The following is a 21561-nucleotide window of genomic DNA, read 5'->3' as shown; positions in this document are numbered from 1 at the left end:
TTGCCTCTTTTAGGAAATGAATCTTTTGGGAACACAGTGGTGTGTGTTACATTGCAGACAACATGCTCTGTGTTGTTCTTATTGGGCGTCTCTGTCTTTTTCATTTTGCAATCCAAATGAGGTATCCGGAAAATGGCAAGACCTCTCTTTTCCTAATCCCCCCCACGAGCTATTGCAGCTCTCAGAACAACAGGTAACTAAGCAGAAAGCCGCCTCTGGCTGCCCTGTACATTTCTGACGTCCAGCATTGCAAGAATATACCTGCCAAGATCCACTGACTCATGACACATTTCCCTGGCTGAGCATCACCAAGTAGATGTAATGAAGCCGCTTTGCCTAATGCTTTACCCATGGAGCCATTGTTTGCTATGAGTTTCTGAAGCAGGCCTACTTCATTTATCCATAATGATCATGGGACGTCTGATGGACAGAAACCCCGTGGGCTTCTGCTGGCTTTCAGTGCTGTTGCTTTTCTTCCTCACTTCAGTGCATTACAGCGCAACGCAGTTTGGGTTGAGACTGAAGCAATATCCTAAAGTGATTATTTTCAGCCTAGAATGTTTGGGGGGGTAATCTCAGGGTTGTCTTTAATTTTAATAGCTGGATGATCACAGGCCAAAGTCTTACTCTTCTAATTACTGTATAAGTCCAAGCCAGTAACACGAGGACCATTTCCCAAGTTATGGGTGCAAAGTTCAAATGCGTGGTCCTGGCAGCTCTCCTTAGAGTAGCAATCTCCTTGTACCTGCAGAAGCTACAGTTTCTATCTATATGGTTGTCTTCACAATCTCAAGGAAGACTGCTTTGCTTGTCTTCCATGCAAGGAAATTCAGAAGTAAGTGTAATTATCACAGGCCTTGTTTTTTTTTTTAACATGGAGATTATTAAATTCATTTCTTTCCTCGACCTGAATGAGTCTAACACTTGTAATTCTTTAAGAGAACGCAAAACTTAGTAACCCTTAGTTGAGTTTGTGTAATATAATGTAACCAAAGGTTATTGGACATCTGTATTCTCAGTTCTGCAGATGTGGTGATTTGGATATCTGTATTCTCAGTTCTGCAGATGTAGTGACTTGGACATCTGTATTCTCAGTTCTGTATTTGTGGTGACTTGGACATCTGTTTTCTCAGTTCTGTATGTGATGACTTGGACATCTGTTTTCTCAGTTCTGTAGATGTGACTTGACATCTGTATTCTTAGTTCCTTATGTGGTGACTTGGACATCTGTATTCTCAGTTCTGCAGATGCAGTGACTTGGACATCTGTATTCTCAGTTCTATAGACGTGATGACTTGGACATCTGTATTCTCAGTTCTGTATTTGTTGTGACTTGGACATCTGTTTTCTCAGTTCTGTATGTGATTACTTGGACATCTGTATTCTCAGTTCTGTAGATGTGGTGACTTGGACATCTGTATTCTTAGTTCCTTACGTGGTGACTTGGACATCTGTATTCTCAGTTCTGCAGATGCAGTGACTTGGACATCTGTATTCTCAGTTCTGTAGATGTGATGACTTGGAAATCTGTATTCTCAGTTCTGTAGATGTGATGACTTGCACATCTGTATTGTCAGTTTTGTAGACGTGATGACTTGAACATCTATATTCTCAGTTCTTTTTGTGATGACTGGGACATCTGTATTCTCAGTTCTGTAGATGTGATGACTTGAACATCTGTATTCTCATTTCTGTAGATGCAGTGACTTGGACGTCTGTATTCTCAGTTCTGTAGGTGGGGTGACTTGGACATCTATATTCTCAGTTCTGTAGACATGATGACTTGAACATCTGTGTTGTCAGTTCTGTAGACATGATGACTTGGTTATGTGGTGACTTGGACATATGTATTCTCAATTCTGTATGTGATGACTTGGACATCTGTATTCTCAGTTTCAGTTCTGTAGACGTGATGACTTGGATATCTGTATTGTCAGTTCTGTAGACATGATGACTTGGATGTCTGTATTCTTAGTTCTATAGACGTGATGACTTGGACATCTATATTCTCAGTTCTTTATGTGATGACTTGATATCTGTATTCTCAGTTCTGTAGATGTGACTTGGACATCTGTATTCTCAGTTCTGTAGATGGGGTAACTTGGACATCTGTATTCTCAGTTCTGTATGTGATGACTTGGACATCTGTATTCTCAGTTCTGTAGACGTGATGACTTGAACATCTGTATTCTCAGTTCTGTAGGTGTGATGACTTGAAATCTGTATTGTCAGTTCTATAGATGTGATGACTACAGTTACTGAAATTTCAAGTATATTTCCAATTTCAAAAATTCTGCTCTACATTTGCCAAGTTTTCACACTGAAAAGAAGCTCATAATATAGGCAGGATCAATGAAACTAGCTCCATCAATTGATTTTGGTTTTGGTCTATAAAAATGATCTTTTCCCTCCACTGAATTGTTCAGTTGTTCTTTAATGTCATGTGACTACAGTGTTTGTAAGACACAGTAGTTGTAACTGATGGATAGAAAAATATCTTATAAGTTTTTTTATAAAATGACAAGCAGAGATCATTATTATGAAGGAAACACATACTCGTTGTAGTGCATTCTGGAAATACAAATAAGCAAGGGATATCACCCAGAAATAATAACTGTTAAACTTTCATTGTACATCCTTTTCATGGTAGAAGTATTTTCAATTAACCTGTGCCTTTTAGTTCACGTCTTGAATGAGTGAGACAAGGCAGAAACAAATTTCTGTGACTATTTGAAATACTCTGGTTTGAAACATCTAACTCTCGGAATTTATTAACAAAAATCCTTGTATCAGAAGTTGTTCTCATTCACTTCAGTGAATATAAGTGTTTTCAGGTATTTTGGGGAGTCAGCCTAACATTCAAACATACTTTATCCAATTGACATTTGATTTAAAGCAAAACAAAACAAAAAATTAGGCACCACGGTCTTACCCTAATAACCTATCCTTGAGTCACATAAACCTCCATTTATGATCTCAGTAGAGCAGACTGTAAAAGCCACTTCTAGGGGTATGTTGGCAATCAACATGCTCAGGAAATTGGTAAATGAAGCTAACAGTCCTCGGCTGCCCTGATTCTTAGACCCATTCCTTTCACTTTTCAGATCTGCTTCAGATCCACGTGTACGTTTTACATGGAGCTATTTTTCACTCTAAAACACTGTAATAAAATCAACACATAGTTTTATAAAGGATGGCATCTTAGAATTGAGAAAAGGGAGTTGTCATCAGTTTCAACATTGTACTCATCCATGCCCCAGGAAATTTCTAAATGCATGTTTTCTGTACAGACTTTGGAAAAGACAAATAAGAATTGGGTTTAAACATTTATTCTTTGTTGCTGTTGCCCTGAGATACTGCTCGAGGCATCAGAGTGGAGGAGTGAAGCCAGATAAATTCTGCCATTTGTTAACTATTACATATAATTGGGCAGGCTGCTCAATTCTGCAAATCTCAGGTTCTCTATTTACAAATTGGAGAAGATGGTGAGGTTGTGAGGACTAAATAAGGTAAAACACACTAAGGATCCCATCAAGCTATTGGAACGTGCATTCTCTTCCTTTTTTGCTAATTTCTCCTTTAACAATTTCCTTTTAAAAAATGCCTACGCCATTTAATTCATTTTGATGTTTTGTATTTGTAACACAAGCAGACTGTGAAAACTGTACCGTGAAACTAATTCTCCATCGGAATTCAGTAGTTCGGAAAGCCTAGAAAATATATCTGGAAATAGGAGTGTCTCATTTTTCCTAAGTTGATAATTGTGGTCATTCTGTGTGTGGACATGCAACTCTCTTTAACTTAATGGTGTGTGAAGCCATCACTAGTTTCATAGCGCCATATTTACATAGTAACTTTAAAACCTTAGTTGACATTTTAATTAGCTCAAAAAGAAACTAGCAAAAAAAAAAAAAAAAAGCCACAGAAACAAATGTGACCATTTAAAAAAAATTTGCAGTATACCCACATGACCAGCTGATTACAGATTTTTGGTGTGAACATTTGTTATAAAACATTTCTGGTCTATAATTCAGTTCCTTTTTAGTTCATCCCAATGATGAACTTAAGATTTGTACAGTGGGACTTCCCTGGTGCTCCAGTGACTAAAGACCTGAGCCTGACTCTGCATTTCCATTGCAGGGAACCTGGGTCCGATCCCTGGTCAGGAAGCCTAGATCCCGCATGCTGGGCGGTGTGGCCAAAAAATAAAAATATAAAAACTTGAAGACTTTACTAAAAGGAAAAAAAAAAAAAGATTTGTAAAGCCTTCCTGTTCCCACTAGAGAAATTGTGAATGGAGATCTTTGTGTTTATGCTCTCAGGTTTTGAGTTCAGGGTTCTTTCAATCCTAGAAGTCTCACCAGTGATGGAGTTTCTGTTGCACATTTGTGAATGAGTCCTGTGCTAGTGCAGAAGTCAGGTGTCGTATCCGAAGTAGCATGCACATTTTGCGGTAATTCGGCAAGGAGGTCTGCACAAGTACGGGTACATTGCATGCCCAGAAGGAAAGGTGGCATCGGTGCATGCCTTGCATTCTTCCAGCCAGAGGACTGTTAGTATAGATACTGCATGTTTAAAAATTGAACACAGAATATGGCATGTTTCAATTTTTAAAAAGCCATTTATTTATCAAGTATGCATGTCCAAAACTAGGGACCTATAATGATGTGTATTTTTGTACTGCAGTATGACCCAGAGTACCCAAAAATTTAATAATCCATCATGTACTTAATCATAAAGTTCAAATGATACCTGGATGCAGTTGTGAATACAGCAGGGTATTCTAAGTGTACCTGTTAAGAAAGAAGGCTTTCATAGTTTCGAAGATACACTGTTTGAGCAAACTGGGCTTGGTATATTGAGTAAATAAATCAGACAAGGAAGTACGTTTTCAAACATTATAATTCTTTCTGGTGATGATGAAATGACAAAGCTTTTTTTCTGAAAGAGAGCATCTTCTCTTTGAAGAGATCATATCAACTTGACAGAATACTCAGAAATGATTCTCCTTGGAGGTGGTAAATATAATTTTCTTCAATCGCTATTATAGCACATATGCCATTTCATTGAATGCCAACCTCAGTAGAGCCATAACTTATTACTGGTTTTTCAAAATGTTTTCTTTCCACTTGAGCATTCTCTAGAAAGGAAACTAACAGTTGCCTTAAAATAAAATTTAAACTTACCCATATAACTCAAGATAACAGGAGAGGCCCTTCTCTTAGAGAATGAGAAAACGGTATTTGGGAATTAGCTCTGTACAGGACCATATTGGGAAAACAAATTTTTTTTCTTTTCATACTATTGAGGTAGAGTGTATGTGTCTAGAGAAACTGCTGCTTCTGCGTGGCTAAGATCATCCTCTCACACCGATTTTTAGTAAACAGATGTTACCACAGGCCATGCAGTGCTGCAAACAACCTATGACTTAACACAGCGCACACTGACTTCAGAAGTTAGACCCTAAAGTCACACTTGCCTTTGACCAATCCAATAGTCAGGCAAGCTCTTAGTTATCTGACAATAAAGAGAAATATATTCTTTAGCTTAGAACCACTTTCCCAGGTCCCCATATGCATCAGGTGGCCATATTCATTCAAAAGCCAAGGCAAATTTTTATATTAAAAAATTTCAACTGAAGGCAGTCAGCAACAAATAATTTGCTGTGAACTTTCCCTGACTATTTATAGCAATTTAAATTTGTTTACCACCACACATTTGATAAACAGAACGAAGTACCTTATTGGTATTGCACCCTGGTGCTGTCTGCCCAGGGGCACGGGGGGAAGTGACCCAAACATCTTTTAAAGCTCCAATGTGGAATCGGAGGAAAGTAAACAATTCTGAAAATCAGAAAGACTGAACAATACCTGGGCAAAATCAGAGTTGTGCAGGGGAGCCCATCAGGTTCAAGATAGCTCAGGATCTTGAGTCTGTGAGCAAAGCAAGAACTCATGCCCTAGGTACATCAAAAGCTAATGAACAAACGTGTGTGCAGTCTCCCTAGCTTGCATCCTATGGAATCACAGGGCATTCATGGGGGTTGACCAGGCTAAAAAGAGCTATTTGACCAATTAACTTCTAGAAGGAGCACGTTATTGTTAGACTTGATTTAATGCTTTCAACTTTGGTTTTGCTTTGTGTTTAGAGCTCTTGATATAGAGGAGAGTTTCAGGAAGGCTGCAGTCTTCCACTTGAATATTTTCCCCAGCAATTTCACAGGAGTTTCCTTAGCCATCAGTCCTCAGAGGGGTTTTTGTCTTGGCTTTTCACTTCCTAGGGAAATGGCCACACCCTTTCCTTTATCTGGTGACAATTTCACTCTATAGTTATCACCTGGTATTTTGTTTTGTTTCTCTTCCAGAGTGAAAGAATTGAAAAAGGCCAAGGAACTTGAAGACATACAACAGCATCCCTTAGCAATGTGACACTGCTTTTCAGACTGTTTTCATTTCTGTTTTTAGCAGAGACATGCAACAACACGCACATGCACACACACACACACACACACAAAACACACACACACACATACACATAATCCCTCTGCAGTTTTGGGGAGATCAGCTGCAGGATTTTAACAGGAATGTTTTGGTCATTGCATTTGCACTTTCATGGACAACTTTTAATTTGATCAGCAAGACATCTTGGAACTCAATCTTCTGTTGGATCATGGGCAAACAAGACACCACGAGGAATCGAAAGAGGCTTTCCTCCTCTTAGGAAGAAGCCGTCTTCCTTCTCACATAGGGCTGTATTCAAACATCGTGTGGAACTGTACAAATATTTATACCAAAAATATAGATAAGAAAAGGTGGGGATGCACTAGCAACGAAGAGAATGCTGTTCCTGCACCTGTCGGTTATTTCCAAGAAGCTGAATTTTGGGGATTGATTCTCAGTGGAGGGCTTAGATCATACAAATCTTTATTGGGTCCGTGTGTTCTCATTTCCTTCACTGTGTTTATTTGATCTTAATTTGTTTGTCTGTTTGCGTTTCAATCTCTACAGCACACTTAATGCAACTTTTAAAAATCTTCAGGTTTTTAGTGTTTTGTGGAAGTTTGCAGAGGGGGCGGGTGCGTGGTACACGGGTAACGCATGGGAAGTGACGAGGAACAGCGAACAGAGTTTAAATTTATTTTCTTGTCCCCACCACCTCCCAAGAACCTGCGAGGAGAGTCATCATCTTATCCCTTTTCTCATGTTCAGCACTTTAATTTTTTTGCCTTACTTTCTTGTGCAATGAGAATTACTTAAAGAGTTGGTAAAGCATGTAGCTTTTTTTAGTAGCCTTGGAAACTGTAGTCATTCTAAGGAATCATGAACCTTGCCTGGACATTTGCCACCTAAAAGATCAGTGTGGTGCTGCGTTCTGGCCAGTAAATTCCATATTTTTGGCTATATCTCATCCAACCTGAGCAGTTTCTGTGTATATATAGAAGGTAGAAATGGAAAGTGAGAAAATATTTGAAAGGGATTATATTAATTGCTAAATATTTTATTCACAAAGGTCAATAACATGGCAAGATAAAATTATTTGTATAGTTTTGTCTGAATGAGCGAGAAAAAAATGTGGATGTATTGTTTGTATATATTGTATATATTAAAACAAAGAGATATGTGCATGAAATCAAGAAAAAGAAATGAAAAAAGCAAAGCATTAGTGGCTATGGTCTGTAAAATGAAAAAAAAAAACTTTATTTCACTATAAGAGTACTTTATTTTAAATGTTCTTTAGAAGAACATTTTGCTAAAGCATGACTAAACTGCAAAAAAAAAAAAAAGAGCTACTGTATTAAGACTTAGGAAAAAAAGGCAGAGTAACATTACTTAAAAAAGGATATGTTTACATTTAATTTTGGCTACCAGGAGTTTATTTTATTTTATTTAAAAGATTTTTTTGCCAATGGTGCCAAGTAATGTGAATGCTGATATCGCTTAAGAAAATTAAGTTACTTTTGCTAAACAGATAATCATTAAGATGAATCAGTATATAGCTTAACACCATCCACTCACTCCAACAAAGAACACTTAGAATGGTCAAAACATGACAAAAGAAATAGGATGAAAAATAGAAAAATATCTCACGTTTTCATATCTCCTGCTGGAAATCAGAAAATGTAATAAAAATTGCACACAAAATAACTACAAATTAAAAGAATGCAAACTGGTCTCGTAGGAATGTCATGGTATATTACTATTTCCACATAATGAGGAGCCAAAGAAATCTGATGCTTTTTAACAATTCAACTACTAATGTTAAATTGAGAGAATCAAGTTCGCACTTGCTGATGCCAGTTTAAAATTCCCAGGTTAAGTTTCAGGATCAGTTGGTGTAAAGCTGAGAGAATAGTTTTGGTGTTTTTTTTTCCCTTGGTTCTGGCTGCCAACTGTAAGTGAAAACTCAAGGCTTGTTGTGAAGCCTAAAAATATTCACAAATCAGCTTTTAAACTGGTGTCTTAGAAGGAAGGTAGATACAAAAAGATTGTGGTAACAACTGGGGTCAGTGCTCTTGGTGCCTTTTCTATAATTGTACTTGTTTTTTAATTACTTCCTTTCACTGCCAACCTCGAATTACTGTACAGTATATGTCTTACTGCTTGTGATCAGCTTTGACAACGGTGACAGCCCCACCACTAGCAGCCACCTGTACATTTGTAAACTGACCTGACTCAATTTTGTTTTTAAATGTGTGGGTTTTGTTGCAACTGTTGCAGTTCCCCCAAATACCCATTATTTTCCCACAATTTGACCTACAGGAGGACACTGAGTAATTTACAAACACACAATTGCATTCATAAATGGGAAGAGAATGTGAAAGCCAGCTCTTTCAGAATATCCTTTAGTAATACTGAATTTAGGGACGTTTATTCCATTGTGGCACAAATAGCCGATCTGACAGGAGTAATGACCTCAGTGGATTTGCTTTAACCCTCACTTTTTTTTTTTTTAATGTCTCAACATGCTACATTATTAGCTGAGTAAGCTAGATAATCTGGAAGATAAAAGACTGACATAGGAGCGTTCTTACGGAGAGGATAGAAGTAGGTTCAGAACCTACCAATGTCATCTACCAGTACAACTGTGAATCCCAGGTGAGGTACAAATGCACTTCCACTGAAATGAAACATTTCTGACCGCTTTTTCTTGTTTGTGAATCTTAATTTTGAATATAAGATGATAGGTAAGCGCAGCTTTCTTGGATAATCTGAATTCCCAAGTGCCAGGAGTAGGATCTCATTATAAAATTAATAGCTAATCTTATTCTGTCTCCTGATGATTTAATTGCTACACTTGTTACCCATTTGAAATCAGCTGTACTGTGTGAACGAAATCGAGACAATAACTCGAACCCCTCTCTGGCTGCACGGTCGCTTATGGCAGTTCCACACAGTAGTTGGCGCCCAATGGGGGGTCCCTGAGACTTGCATGTAAAACTAGTCTAGATGTCTTCTTTTTTGTAAGTTTTATTTTTGTAATTGTGCATGTAAAGCATCATTGAATCAATGGATCTGTTGAAGAACTCAGCTGCTGGAAACCATGCAAAATGTTTTGAATTGCCCTTAAAATATGGAAAATGTTTTCTGAATGCTTTATATTCTTTCTGCTGTAAATTAAAAATGAAGAAAATTTCCCCATACTATGTGTGTGTTGCTTTAACTTCACCTGATACTGAAATCCAAGGTGATCAGCAGGTTTTAAACCTTACAAAATCATTTCAAATAGTTCCTTCTATCTTGATGCAGTGTTTTGACATGGAATGCTACATAGTTTCAGATCTGTCCAGGAAAGAGAACATTCCTTAATAGAGCCACTGTTCCTAGAACATTTGCTTGTCCACTATTGGATTCAAGGAGGATCTCAAAGAGCTTTAGATTATGTGTATATTATGTGTATACATCTATCAATATTCACTGTCCTTGAGTTATTGATACCTTCTCAGGCACCTCTCAGCCTAAGTGCACTTACGGGAAAGACAACACGGATTGAAATTCACCTTTTCAGTTAAAGCCCTCTGACTTTTTAAAAATGCACCTTTCAGCTGACTACTAAGCCCAGCCTTCTTTTCTGGAACCCTGGCATCAGTCTCCTTCCCTTTCACTGCAGAAACTCAAGTCCCTGGTGGTCCCTCTTCCATCTAAACCATTCTGGAGCTGCTGTCAGACAAGTTTTGCATGATAGATCACCCAGTTTCATGAAGCCTCAGTGATTTCTAGAGCCCACTGCACTGAAATGATATTCTCCTTTCTTGTTTATTTTCACTCTCTACTCAAGTCTTGTTTTCATCTGTGCCCCAACCTGCACCCCTTGGTTGGTCTGTTCAAATCGTGTCCAGGTTCACTGTTCTTTGTTCATATGATTTGTTCCTCCAATACCTGGAAAGTTGTTAGCTACTTAACTCAATCCGAATTTCACCTATGTGACACTCTCTTTCTTATTCTAATATACACTAATATTTCCTTTTTCAAATCCCATTTGGAATCGGAAAAGACAGTTTGATATTTTTTTTTTCATTTTTCATCTATTCTGCCAGTTGACCTACTGGTGTACTGTTTAACGCTGGAGTTGCCTTTGCTGGTAGGAACGCTTTTAGTACAACTGAAATTCCTTGCATAGTAAATCACTACTCAGATTTGTGCCTCAGCCTCAACCGGAAATTCAGTAGCTGAGGACCTATTATGTGCTTGGTGTCCTGAAATACATACAGAAAGGTAGAAAGTACAGTCCCTGATATCAAGATTTCCATGAAGAGATTATATTAAGATCTGTGCAATGACAGATATTTGTGTCACAAATGAACACACGAAAAGGAAGCCTAATCCAATCAACACCTGTAACAAATACTATGAATGAACCTCCCCTCCCATTTTAACAAGTTTCTTGCGAAAATGTGGCGTCTCCAGGACCACTGGATTAATCTGGAACTTTAAGCAGAAGCCCAAGGGCTGTCTCCGATGCTGTCACAGTCAGAGGAATAACTCACGGGCCCAGAATAACGTAAAACTCCCACACCCTCATTTATCTCCATGGTGCCTTTTCAAGTGCCCCAGGTCAGCACTGGCGCGGGCAGTGACAGCCGGCAGTCGCCCAGCAACCGGCCGCAGCGCTCGGTGGAAGGGGGCCGCCCCTGACACACCCCGCCCGCCCTCGACACACCCCGCCCCCTTCCGGCGCGACCCTCGCGGCCTCGCGCGCCCGGCCCACCCCGTCAGCCCCTCCCGATGACGTCATCGCCCCTGCGCCGCCGGCACCGCGCCCAGGTCCCAGGTCCCCGGCCTCCGGTCCCGCAGCGCCAGTCAGCCGATCCTGAGACTCTGCTTCCGCCGCCAAAATGTGAGTGACAGGACGCGGCGCGGAGGGCCCGAGGGCCCGAGGGACCTCGGCCCGCGGCTGGGACCCCGGCCCGGCCCGGTTCCCGCCCGCCGCCCCTCGGACGCGGGCGCTCCCCGCGCGCCTATGCGCGGGGGCTCCCAAGGCCTAGGGGTGGGCGGCGGCCCCGGGGAGTGCGGTCTGCATACGGGCCAGGTCGGCACTGCGGCCCCGCCGGCCGCCCTTGAGGGCCCCGCGGCAGTCGGGCGGACGCGGAACGGGTGAGGGCGGGGCAGCCGGGGTTTCCTAGAGGTAGGGAGAATTTCACCGCCAGCCCTGCTTCATCTCCGACCTCCCCTCCCCGTCCTGTTTTTCCCACCTTGCCCCCCAAGTTCACTGAGGGGTGCTGTGACTGCAGCCCTCGTCCTGGAGCGCCTGCTCCCCGCCTGGTGTTGGGCTGGATTCCGGAAGTTGCAAGGGGAAGAAGGACCTCCGCCCTGTCTTGAAGCACCTGTGGTTTGAGTGGACTCAGGCGCAGAGCTGTGGGCCTTCTCCTTTTAAGCAGAAGCATTCTTGTAGTGGCCCTTGAAAACAGGAATTTCCCGTGGTAACAGTTCAGAGAACGCTAAGGGTCAGGAATCACAAAGACCCGCTGTCCCCCGCCTCAACCTGCTCACCTACAGAGAAAGGAATGGGTGCTTTCCCACGGTTCCTCCCGGAACTAGGGTCACCCCTCCTCTGGAGGGTTCCTGCTTGAGGCTGCTGTGCCAAATGATCGCAGCAGTTAAAATCTAGATCGTAGAATTAAACAGAACCTGGTCTAACACAGGCTCCAGTGCAGCCGGTGGTGTCGACTTTCTAAACCTTTAGTTTTCTGTAAAATGAGGTTAATAGTAGTAGTGCCCCCTCAAAGAGTTTTGAGGACTAAATGAGAAAATGCTTGCAGCAAATGCACAGTACATGACCCTTTGCTGTTATCTATCAGACAGTAAACTCTGAGGGCATGGCTGGGGTCTGCTGCATCCCTAATCTTTGACACATGGTAGGTATAAAATTAACTGTCTGTTGAATCAATGAATCAGTGGGTGTTGTAGGAAGGACACAGGGAAGAGACCTAAGACATAGGAAGGATCTGTAGGATAAGGCAAGGCTGTAGGCAAGACTGTATATAGGTATCTCTGAAAAATCAAAAGTACTGCCAACCAAGTCATGGAAGCAATTAGGACTTCCAAGCCAGAGTGCTCAAAAAAGATCTGTCTGGGGGAAAAGTAAAGCATTCAATGAGGATGTTAAAAGAAGTACCTTTCAAGAGAGGGAGCCTTGCTTCATCTTATCTTTGCCACTCACACCGCCCCCACTCCCTGCATCCTAGTGTTCCTCACTCTGTTTCTCTAAGTGAGTCTATTTCTCTGTACTGGAAAAAGGGTGTTTTGTAGTTGTTCACCACTCTGAAGACAGTTCTTGCCACAGTGAAAAGATCAGAAGAGTACTGAGTGCATTTAAGTAGCTGTATACCTTAAAACAAGTAATAAAAAAAAAAATGGGAACATAGCATCTACCTATCTTAGGATCAGGCTTCCCGGGTGGCTCAGATGATAAAGAATCTGCCTGCCATGCAGGAGACCTGGGTTTGATCCCTGGGTCAGGAAGATCCTTTGGAGGAAGAAATGGCAGTTCACTCTAGTATTCTTGTCTGGAGAATCCCATGGACTCAGGAGCCTGGTGGGCTATAGTCCATGAGGTCACTGAATGTCTAACACTTTGACTTTCATGTGAGGATCAGATGCTTCAGTGATACAAAGGAGAGCCTATCAAACCTTCACTTTAGACCTCAGTCACTTTTAACATGTGGGTGAATCTTTGAAATTTTAGAGGAATTAGAAGAGATGTCTTTAGAACCTTTGTTCATTGCTGCAGAAAAGATGTTCATTTTCTGCTTTAGTTCTGAAATTTCTAACACTGAGGGTCCTGGAAAATATCCGCATACTTAACAGAAATGTGTTTGGAATCCTAACTTACTCTTGCCTGTGTCTTTACATGTTTCAGGACTACAAATGCACCTGCAGGTTCAAGCGCTGCCGCTGGCAGTAGTAGAAGACTTCAGCAGACACAAAATCAAGTGGATGAGGTATTGCTCTGAAATGTGGAAAACCTGAATTACAAGCCAGCATGAGAACACTCTGGGAATAATTCTGTTTAGGAAAAGTATCATAGAAGTGTGAACGTAAAGTAAATTTGGACTATCCTAACTATAACAAAAATTTGTCCCCTACTGGTTTGGGACCCCTTTTCTAAGCTTCTGAGAAGTCACATCCTCCTGGTTTCAAGCTTGTTTTCCTTTAACCAAATCACACACCTAAAGTACAGGCTCTTCTCCCTGAGGACATCCCTCCCAAGAATCACTTGGTGATGTATATTTTGCCACAATAAATTAAACATTAGAGAAGAAAAAAGAACTGCTTTATAAAAGAATAAAATCTTAAGGATGAGGTCTGTAGATTGCAGAAGCCAGGATGAATCCTTCTGACCAGATTTTTCATCAGGATGCTTTTTACCAGTTACCCAGCCCAGCAAATCTCTGTCAATTGCCATCCAGTACTGTGCAAGAGGCAGGTGCTGGAAAACTGCTCTAACCCAGCAGATCTATGTTTGTAGAAATGTTAGGTTGGGAGGCCCTCAGAGCGTCTTTTCTTCTGCCCTATACACGCAGACCTACAATGGAAGACTATTTGAGAAATTCAGGCTCGTATTTCCCTGGTGGCTCAGAGGTTAAAGTGTCTGCCTGCAATGTGGGAGACCTGGATTCGATCCCTGGGTTGGGAAGATCCCCTGGAGAAGGAAATGGCAACCCACTCCAGTATTCTTGCCTGGAGAATCCCATGGGCGGAGGAGCCTGGTGGGCTACAGTCCACGGGGTTGCAAAGAGTCGGACACGACTGAGCACCTTCACTTTAACCTTCTCTTTCAAAAGCCATCATAGCTAAGCAAGGCTGTGTTGGTCTTTCTGCATTAGGCTATCTTAAAAAGCAGAGTTAAACTAATGTTAGATCCCATTGTTAAATCCTATGGCAATATTTTGGTCCGATGGTTTTGTTTATGAACTAAATTCTGAATTGTTTACATTTTCATGCTAAGAAACCCGTTCTAATTCCATCTTCCATGAAACTTCTATTTACTTACAAACTCAAATTGGGTCCTTTTTTTTTTTTTTTGTACATTTTTTAAATTAATTTATTTTTTATTGAAGGATAATTGCTTTACAGAATTTTGCTGTTTTCTGTCAGTCCTCAACATGAATTAGCCAGAGGTAGACACAGATCTCCTCCCTCCCTTTGGTACTTTTCCTTTACCAAAGAGAGTTTTTTTTTAACTGAAGTGGAAATTTGCATAACCACCTTAAAGTGTATAATTCAGTGGTATTTGGTGTATTCACAATGCCCTGCAGCCATTCCTTTTGTCTAGTTCCAGTTTTTTCATCACCTGAAGAACACCTTGTAGGCATTTAGTAATCACTTCCCATTCCCTCTTTCTCCAGAGTGGTAGCCTCTAATTGACTTTCTGTTTCTGTGGTTTTGCCTCTGCTGGATGTATCATATGAAAGGGATAATACAATGCGTGGCCTTTGTGTCGGGCTTCTTTAACTTCACATCATTTGTTCGACATTCATCCTAGTTGTGGAGTCTGTCGGTGCATCATTCCTTTTTGTAGCTGCATAGTATTCCATTGCAGATGGATACCTCAGTTTGTTTATCCATTCATCTGTTGGTAGATTTTTGAGTTGTTTTTCCCTTTTGGCTGTTATGAATCGTGTTTCTATAAACATTTTCATGTGAGCTTCTATGTGGACATCTGTTTTCATTTCTCTTGGTTATGTATCTAAGGGCTTCCCTGGTGGCTCAGTGGTAAAGAATCTGCCTGCAATGGAGGAGATTACCTGCAATTCAGGAGATGCAGGTTCAATCCTTCAGTAGGGAAGAGCCCCTAGAGAAGGAATGGCAACCGACTCCAGTATTCTTGCCTGGGAAATTCATGGACAGAGGAGCCTGGCAACCTATCGTCCATGGGGTCGCAAGGGTCGACATGACTTAGTGACTAAACCATCGCCATAGTAATGCTATATTTAACTTTTTGAGGAACTTTCAAGCTTTTCCACAGTGGCTACACTATTTTGCCTTTCCACTAGCCATGTCCAAGAGTTCCTGTTTTTCCACGTTATCATCAACACTTGTTATTTTCTACTGTTTTGATTATAGCCATCCTGAACTGAACCTAATGAGTATGGATTAGTAACTCTTTGTGGTTTTAATTTGCATTTCCTATTGACCAGAGATGCTGAATATCTTCTCATGTGGTTGTTGGCTGTTTGTATAAATTCTTTGTAGAAATGTCTGTTCAAGACCATTACTAGTTTTTTAACTGGGTAGTCTGTTTTTAATGTTGGTTAACAAAGAGTTCTTTGTATATTCTGAATGTTAAATCTTTGTCAGATATATGATTTTCAAATATTTTCTGCCATTCTGTGGATTGGCTTTTCATATCCCTGATAGTCTTTTGAAGCACAAAAGACTTTAATTTTTATGAAATCCAGATTATCTGTTTTTTTCTCTTGTTGCTCTTGCTTTTGGGGTCAAATCTATAGCCAAAGCCAAAGTTGTAAAGAGTTATGTTTTCTTCTAAGAGTTTTATAGTTTTCAGCTCTGTATTTGGGTCATTGATCCTTTTTGAGTTAATTTGTGCACGTGAGGTAAGGTAAGGGTCCAATTTCATTCTTTCGCATGTGGCTATCTAAGCACCAAGTTTTGAAGCTCAAAAGTGTGACTCCTCCAGTTTTGTTTTTCTTCTTCAATATTGTGTCGAGTGTTCAAGGCCCCTTGGAATTCTATATGAATTTGAGGACTAGTTTTTCCATTTAGGCAAAAAAAAAGCCATTGGAATTTTGATAGAGATTGAATTGAATCTATACATGTGTACATCACTAGGGGGAGTTTTGCCATCTTAACACTGTTAATTAAGTCTTTCAACCTATGAATGTGGGATGTCTTCCCATTTCATTAGGTCTAATTCCTTTCAGCAGTGTTTTGTAGTTTTCAGCATGCAAGTCTTTGGCCTCCTTGGTTTAATTTATCCCTGGGTATTTTATTTTTGGGGGTGCTATTGTATGGAATTGTTTTCTTAATTTCCTTTTCATCGCTAGTTATGGAAGCACACTAATTTATGGCTGTTGATCTTGTACCCTAAAACTTTACTGGGTTTGTTTACTAACTCTAGTAGGGTTTTTTGGTAGATTCTTTGGGATTTTCTGTACGTGGAATCATCTATAAACAGCGATTATTTTACTTCTTTTCTAATTTGAAAGGAAAGTGAAAGTTGCTTAGTCGTTTACAACTCTTTGCGACCCCATGGACTATAGAGTCCATGGAATTCTCCAGGCCAGAATACTGGGGTGGGTAGCCGTTCCCTCCTTCAGAGGATCTTCCCAACCCAGCGATCAAACCCAGGTCTCCTGCATTGCACGCAGATTCTTTACCAGCTGAGCTCCCAGGGAAGCCACCAGGAAGCTTTTCTAATTTGGATGCTTTTTAATTTCTTTTTCCTACCTGGCCAGAGCTTCCAGTACAGTGTTGAACAGCAGTACTGAAGGTGGGCCTCCTTGTCTTTCACCACTGAGCATGGATGTTAACTGTGGGTTTTTCCACAGATACCCTGTAACATGTTAAGGAAGTTCCCTTCTGTCCTAGTTTGCTGAGTGTTTTTATTGTGAAACAGTCAACCCTTTTTTCTCTTTTGAAAGTTTGACTCAAAAGAGTAAAGAGTTGACCTGGAAAAAAAAAATGCCAGTAAACTTCGTTGATGAGTTGCATTTTTCTTTCCTTTACTTGTACCTGAATGTGATCATATTCATCAGGTGGTGGACATCATGAGAGTCAATGTGGATAAAGTGTTGGAAAGAGACCAGAAGCTCTCTGAGTTGGATGACCGTGCAGATGCGCTACAAGCAGGAGCCTCCCAATTTGAAACAAGTGCTGCCAAGTTGAAGAGAAAATACTGGTGGAAGAATTGCAAGGTACTTCGCTTTTAACTGGTCTTTATATCAAGTCACCGTCTTGTCTTGGGGTAGACAAAGGCTACAAATACTGGACTTTCATGAGCCTTAGAGATGAATCGGACTTCCCACACAGAAATTTGCATTGACTTTGAATCTAAAACTCTGACTACATATCCTTTTTCTGCCCCCACAATTGAGAATGCTCCATGCTTTGTGGCTGACCTTCAGAAGTTTGTAGAAACAAGCAGGTCCAGAATCAGTCACAGACTGCAGCCCCTTCCAGCCCTGCACACAGACTGACAGGAGAGGGCTGGAACAGGAAGGTCAGTTTGCATGCAGGTGCAGATGGCTTCAGGGAAAAGGAAAGAGGTGCTGGAGAGCTACAGCATGCTCCACAGAAAAGCAGGAAGCACCACGTGAGGAGCAGGGCCCAAAGCAGAGTTCACGTGGTTGCCAAAGAAGTGGGCCGCGGTCACATCCCTTCCTGGGTTGAAGAGTGACACTTTCTGATACCTGACACAGGCTTAATCCGTGTATCCACAGACAGATGCCTATCTAGGACCATAAATCATTTGAACGTGTTATAAAAAAGCAGATGGTGAGCGTTAGCACCTATCTGAACATTAATAAGAACATTAAGTTTAGGCCTTAATAATTATGACTATTTGGGATGGGTGGGCACCTTAATTTCTCCTTCTGTGACTAGAATGATACTAAATGATACTCTTCAGTTGGCACGTTAATCTCTGGGTTTGAATGTGAAGTGGACATATGTTTGGTTACAGATGTGGGCGATAGGAATCACCGTTGTGGTCATCATCATCATCATCATCGTCGGTGAGTTCTCCTGCTCCAAACTCATTGCAGAAAGTCTTGTCTGTTCACATTTGACTCCATGTACAACAGCTCAGAATAAAAGTTCTCTTGGAGATGTTAATGTATCCCAAAGGTTTTCCTTTTCGTTAGTAAGTGTTGTAAATACTTGAGTGCTGAATCTGAGATTTTCAACATAAACATTATCCTGATCCATAAGTTTGATCTCTGTATAACTTTCATCAGATATTTCCTTTCATGAGAAGTAGTACAGCCTAGTGATGAAGAGCATGGGCTACTTCTGATCCACTCTGCTCTACCATCCAGCTGTGTGGCCTTCAACAAGTAATTTCTTATTTCTGAACCTCAATTTCCTCATTTATAAAATGGGGACAATAATAACTACTACCTATCTCATATGTTTATTATGAGGACAAAGCTGTTAATATATAAAATGTGCTTAGGATGGTGCCTGGCATATAATAAGAATAGTTATATAAAGGAACAAATATACACCCACACTATCATTAATACTATTATTATAACCATTAGTACTACTGTAGACAGTATTGGAACAGCCCATTGCCATTAGTAGCCCAGAACATGAGAACTATTTAAAGAAATGTGTCTTGGATCCTTTTTTTGGCAGCCTCCTCTAATCTTCCACAAAATGTAGAGAAGCTGCTAGTAGGAAATTGGCCAGAAATTGAATTTCTGTTCACACTTAGACTGTAGTGTTTGGTGTTTATTCTGTGTTTGCACTGAAAGACTAAACAACTATTCTCCCCGCTCCCCTCTCCTTTTTTAAATCTCCTCTGCTTGTTAGTGTGGAGTATATCTTCCTGAAGAACCAGTGAAACTCCAGCCTGCTGTTCAAGAAACCTCTTCAAGACTTTTAATTTAGAACCTGCTATATTATCAAGCTCGCCTACTGTTCTGTCTAAAATGATTATTTTTCTGTTAGTGACTGTAAAGTTTGTTTCCTAGGAGACGTGCCTTTGTTTTGTAATATGCACTCCAAACTAGAAGCGTGGTCAGCCCAGCCTCCGTTTTGCACAGTGCCTTTTCAGATTTACAAATGGGCTGATGGAGAGGACTTCTTCGGTTGCAGAGTGTTATAACCTAGCAGTAATGTTGTCTGGTTAATTGCCATTGACTGCAGTTAAGGAAATTTGTTCCAAGTTAACTGTCCTCATCATATGACATTACCCTCATTTTAAACCTCTGGGTAATCAGATTCCAATTTGTGCCTTCCAGAAAGAACACCACTGCCTAACACAAATCTGTGCCTTATTTTGCTCTTTTTCTGATTCCCTATAGCAGAACTCTCTACTGTTTATAGACACTACTGACTTTTGCTGTATTTTAAAATAGGATACTGGTAAAGAGTTTTTGCTCTTACATTAGATATGAAGATGTTTACTTTCTTGTTACTGTTATGTATCACTTGCTAAAAATATTGTTTTAATCAGAAATAATAACCTCTCTAAAACATTTTTATAGAACGATGGCTGTGACCAAAGTTTCTATCTTGCCAAAAAGTTAAATCCCAGTCAGACATCAAGTTTGTTCCTGCCAGATAAATTCAGAAAAGTGACCAGTGGAACTCAAGGTGCCCTTCAGAATTAAAGTTGTAATGTGTGTGAACTTCTGACATCCTGGCAGGCCTTTCTTGCCCTTGAAAGGGTGTAGGTCTTGCAACTGCCCTTCCGATCTAGCATTTTTCCTGAGGTTTAGAGAAGATTTGAGCTCGATGCTGACCGTCTCCTACCTGTGGGAGGCGTTTTACTCAGCAGTTTGCAGATGATCAGCTGTAAGCTCCAGTATGTTTCTAATAATATGTGAGCAGCAATTTTGTAGCCTTCACGTGAGACTGTCTGTAGACAGGTCATTTTCTGGCCCAGTCTCCATAGACAACAGCTTCTTGGAGTTTGTTTCTAATTGTGATCCATGTTCCACTGTCTAAATCTGTCTTGTAAATTTCACTTTCTACTAGGCATTGGTCAGGGTAGATGACCCTCTTCCCAGGGGACAGCTAACAAGAGACACTTTCTTTGACGTCACAGACTTTCTGCATGAGACTCTGCTTTGGGCAGAGGTGTTGTCAGCTGAGAGACTTTTGTTGTGTACATGAGACTTTGGACACCAGAGTGTGTGGCTTAAGGTCAAGAAGTCAGGTAGGAATGAAAAGAGGCGAGGAGGCACCGAGGGGGAAAGAAGTCTTAGCACCCTGGGGCTCACCGTGACCAGAATGTTCACAAAGTCTCATTCACATGCTACTTGGTGACGTACAAAGCGACAGCAGTTAAGGTGCATCAGGACCCAGGTTCCACTTCTTTAACATCTGTTCCCCTGACATCAGTGCAATGGTATGAAGTTGAAGATGTGCCTTGTGGTGTGCCCTGCTGGGAGAAGGGGACAGCAGTTAGTGTCTGGACAGTGGCCCACCCTCGTCTCAGGTCTCTGCCAGGTCTGATTCTGCAGCTTTGGTGCTTGGTCCCATGTAACCCACTGGCTGCTGCATTAACCCAGGAATACCCAACTTGTGTATCTGTGTGTTTAGCTGGGAACTCACCCGCTATAATGAACTGAATAAAGTGTTTATAAACATAACTCTGGTGCCTGTGTCTCTGATAGAGGAGTAGCATGTGGTCCAAGTCCTGAAATGGCGTTCCCTACTGCTCACCCCCTCCCTTACAGACCCTGACTCCCCTTCCTCATTGCCTGAGGACCCTGATTTCCTCACACCCCACTCCCTGTATAAAATAGTGTTCTTCAGCCGAGGAGATGTTGGGGAACTGGCTTCCTTATGGTCACTGAAACACTCAGGATTTGGCTTTTGAGTTTCTTAAATAGATGGTCTTTTGGAAATGAGTTGTGCAGAGCTGGCCAGTATGTGGTGGATCAAACAGCTGCTCACATGGGACATGGGGAAGTTGACCCAGGTGGGGAATGGACATCTCCAAACCGTGTCTCTTGTTTTCATTCAGCATATCTCTTTCCCCTTGACTATGCTTCCACACTTATTCTACAACCCCTACAGAACAATATAATATGGGTGGAAGGAGACTTATGTTTACAATGAAATGCCAGTTTGCAGTAGAATCTGATGAAAAAGAGGTTGACTTCTTTCCATTGCCTCAGGTAAATGGTGACTGTTTTTCTTGTCTGGCAGACAGTCATGTCCCTGGAAAAGCACTGAGAGTTCTGCCTTTTGTTCAGGACCTTGAGAGAATGAAATACATGTGAACCCTTGGTATCATTTTCAAGATTTTAAAGGAAAATCTACCATAAATGAGCTCCTCTTTAACTGCATATCCCTTAAATGTCAGGGTTCCTTAGGGTGGGACCTCAGCCAACTTCTCTCTTCATTCTACTTAACCACCTGCCCT

At 41.0% G+C, this 21561-nt stretch overlaps 2 protein-coding genes across 3 annotated transcripts in view; both read left to right on the top strand.

Moving 5' to 3' along the window:
• The window catches only part of CAMTA1 (calmodulin binding transcription activator 1), a 992433-nt gene extending 982793 nt beyond the window's left edge, over window positions 1–9640 (top strand). For both annotated transcript variants that reach the window (XM_070768274.1, XM_070768275.1), the window contains one exon: window positions 6365–9640. In XM_070768274.1, coding sequence (XP_070624375.1) covers window positions 6365–6428 — 64 coding nt within the window. In that variant the 3' untranslated portion in view covers window positions 6429–9640. The remainder of the gene's footprint in view (window positions 1–6364) is intronic.
• A 1553-nt stretch (window positions 9641–11193) lies between these two features.
• VAMP3 (vesicle associated membrane protein 3) lies at window positions 11194–20782 on the top strand. Its single transcript, XM_070768277.1, has 5 exons — window positions 11194–11334; window positions 13357–13438; window positions 17216–17374; window positions 18142–18193; window positions 18996–20782. Coding segments are annotated over exons 1-5 (315 nt in total). The 5' UTR covers window positions 11194–11332; the 3' UTR covers window positions 19016–20782.
• The last annotated feature ends 779 nt before the right edge of the window (window positions 20783–21561 follow it).

This window comes from Bos indicus, chromosome 16 (genome assembly GCF_029378745.1).
Source record: "Bos indicus isolate NIAB-ARS_2022 breed Sahiwal x Tharparkar chromosome 16, NIAB-ARS_B.indTharparkar_mat_pri_1.0, whole genome shotgun sequence".
In the NCBI taxonomy this organism is placed as follows: domain Eukaryota; kingdom Metazoa; phylum Chordata; class Mammalia; order Artiodactyla; family Bovidae; genus Bos; species Bos indicus.
Note: the sequence above shows the minus strand (reverse complement) of the source record. Positions and strands in the feature narration are given on the sequence as shown.

What these genes read in the sequence shown, in the direction of transcription:
- VAMP3 (XM_070768277.1), top strand. An exon ending in ACTGGTGGAAGAATTGCAAG is followed by an intron (nt 17,375 to 18,141) that starts GTACTTCGCTTT and finishes GTTTGGTTACAG; the next exon opens with ATGTGGGCGATAGGAATCAC. An exon ending in CATCATCATCATCATCGTCG is followed by an intron (nt 18,194 to 18,995) that starts GTGAGTTCTCCT and finishes TCTGCTTGTTAG; the next exon opens with TGTGGAGTATATCTTCCTGA.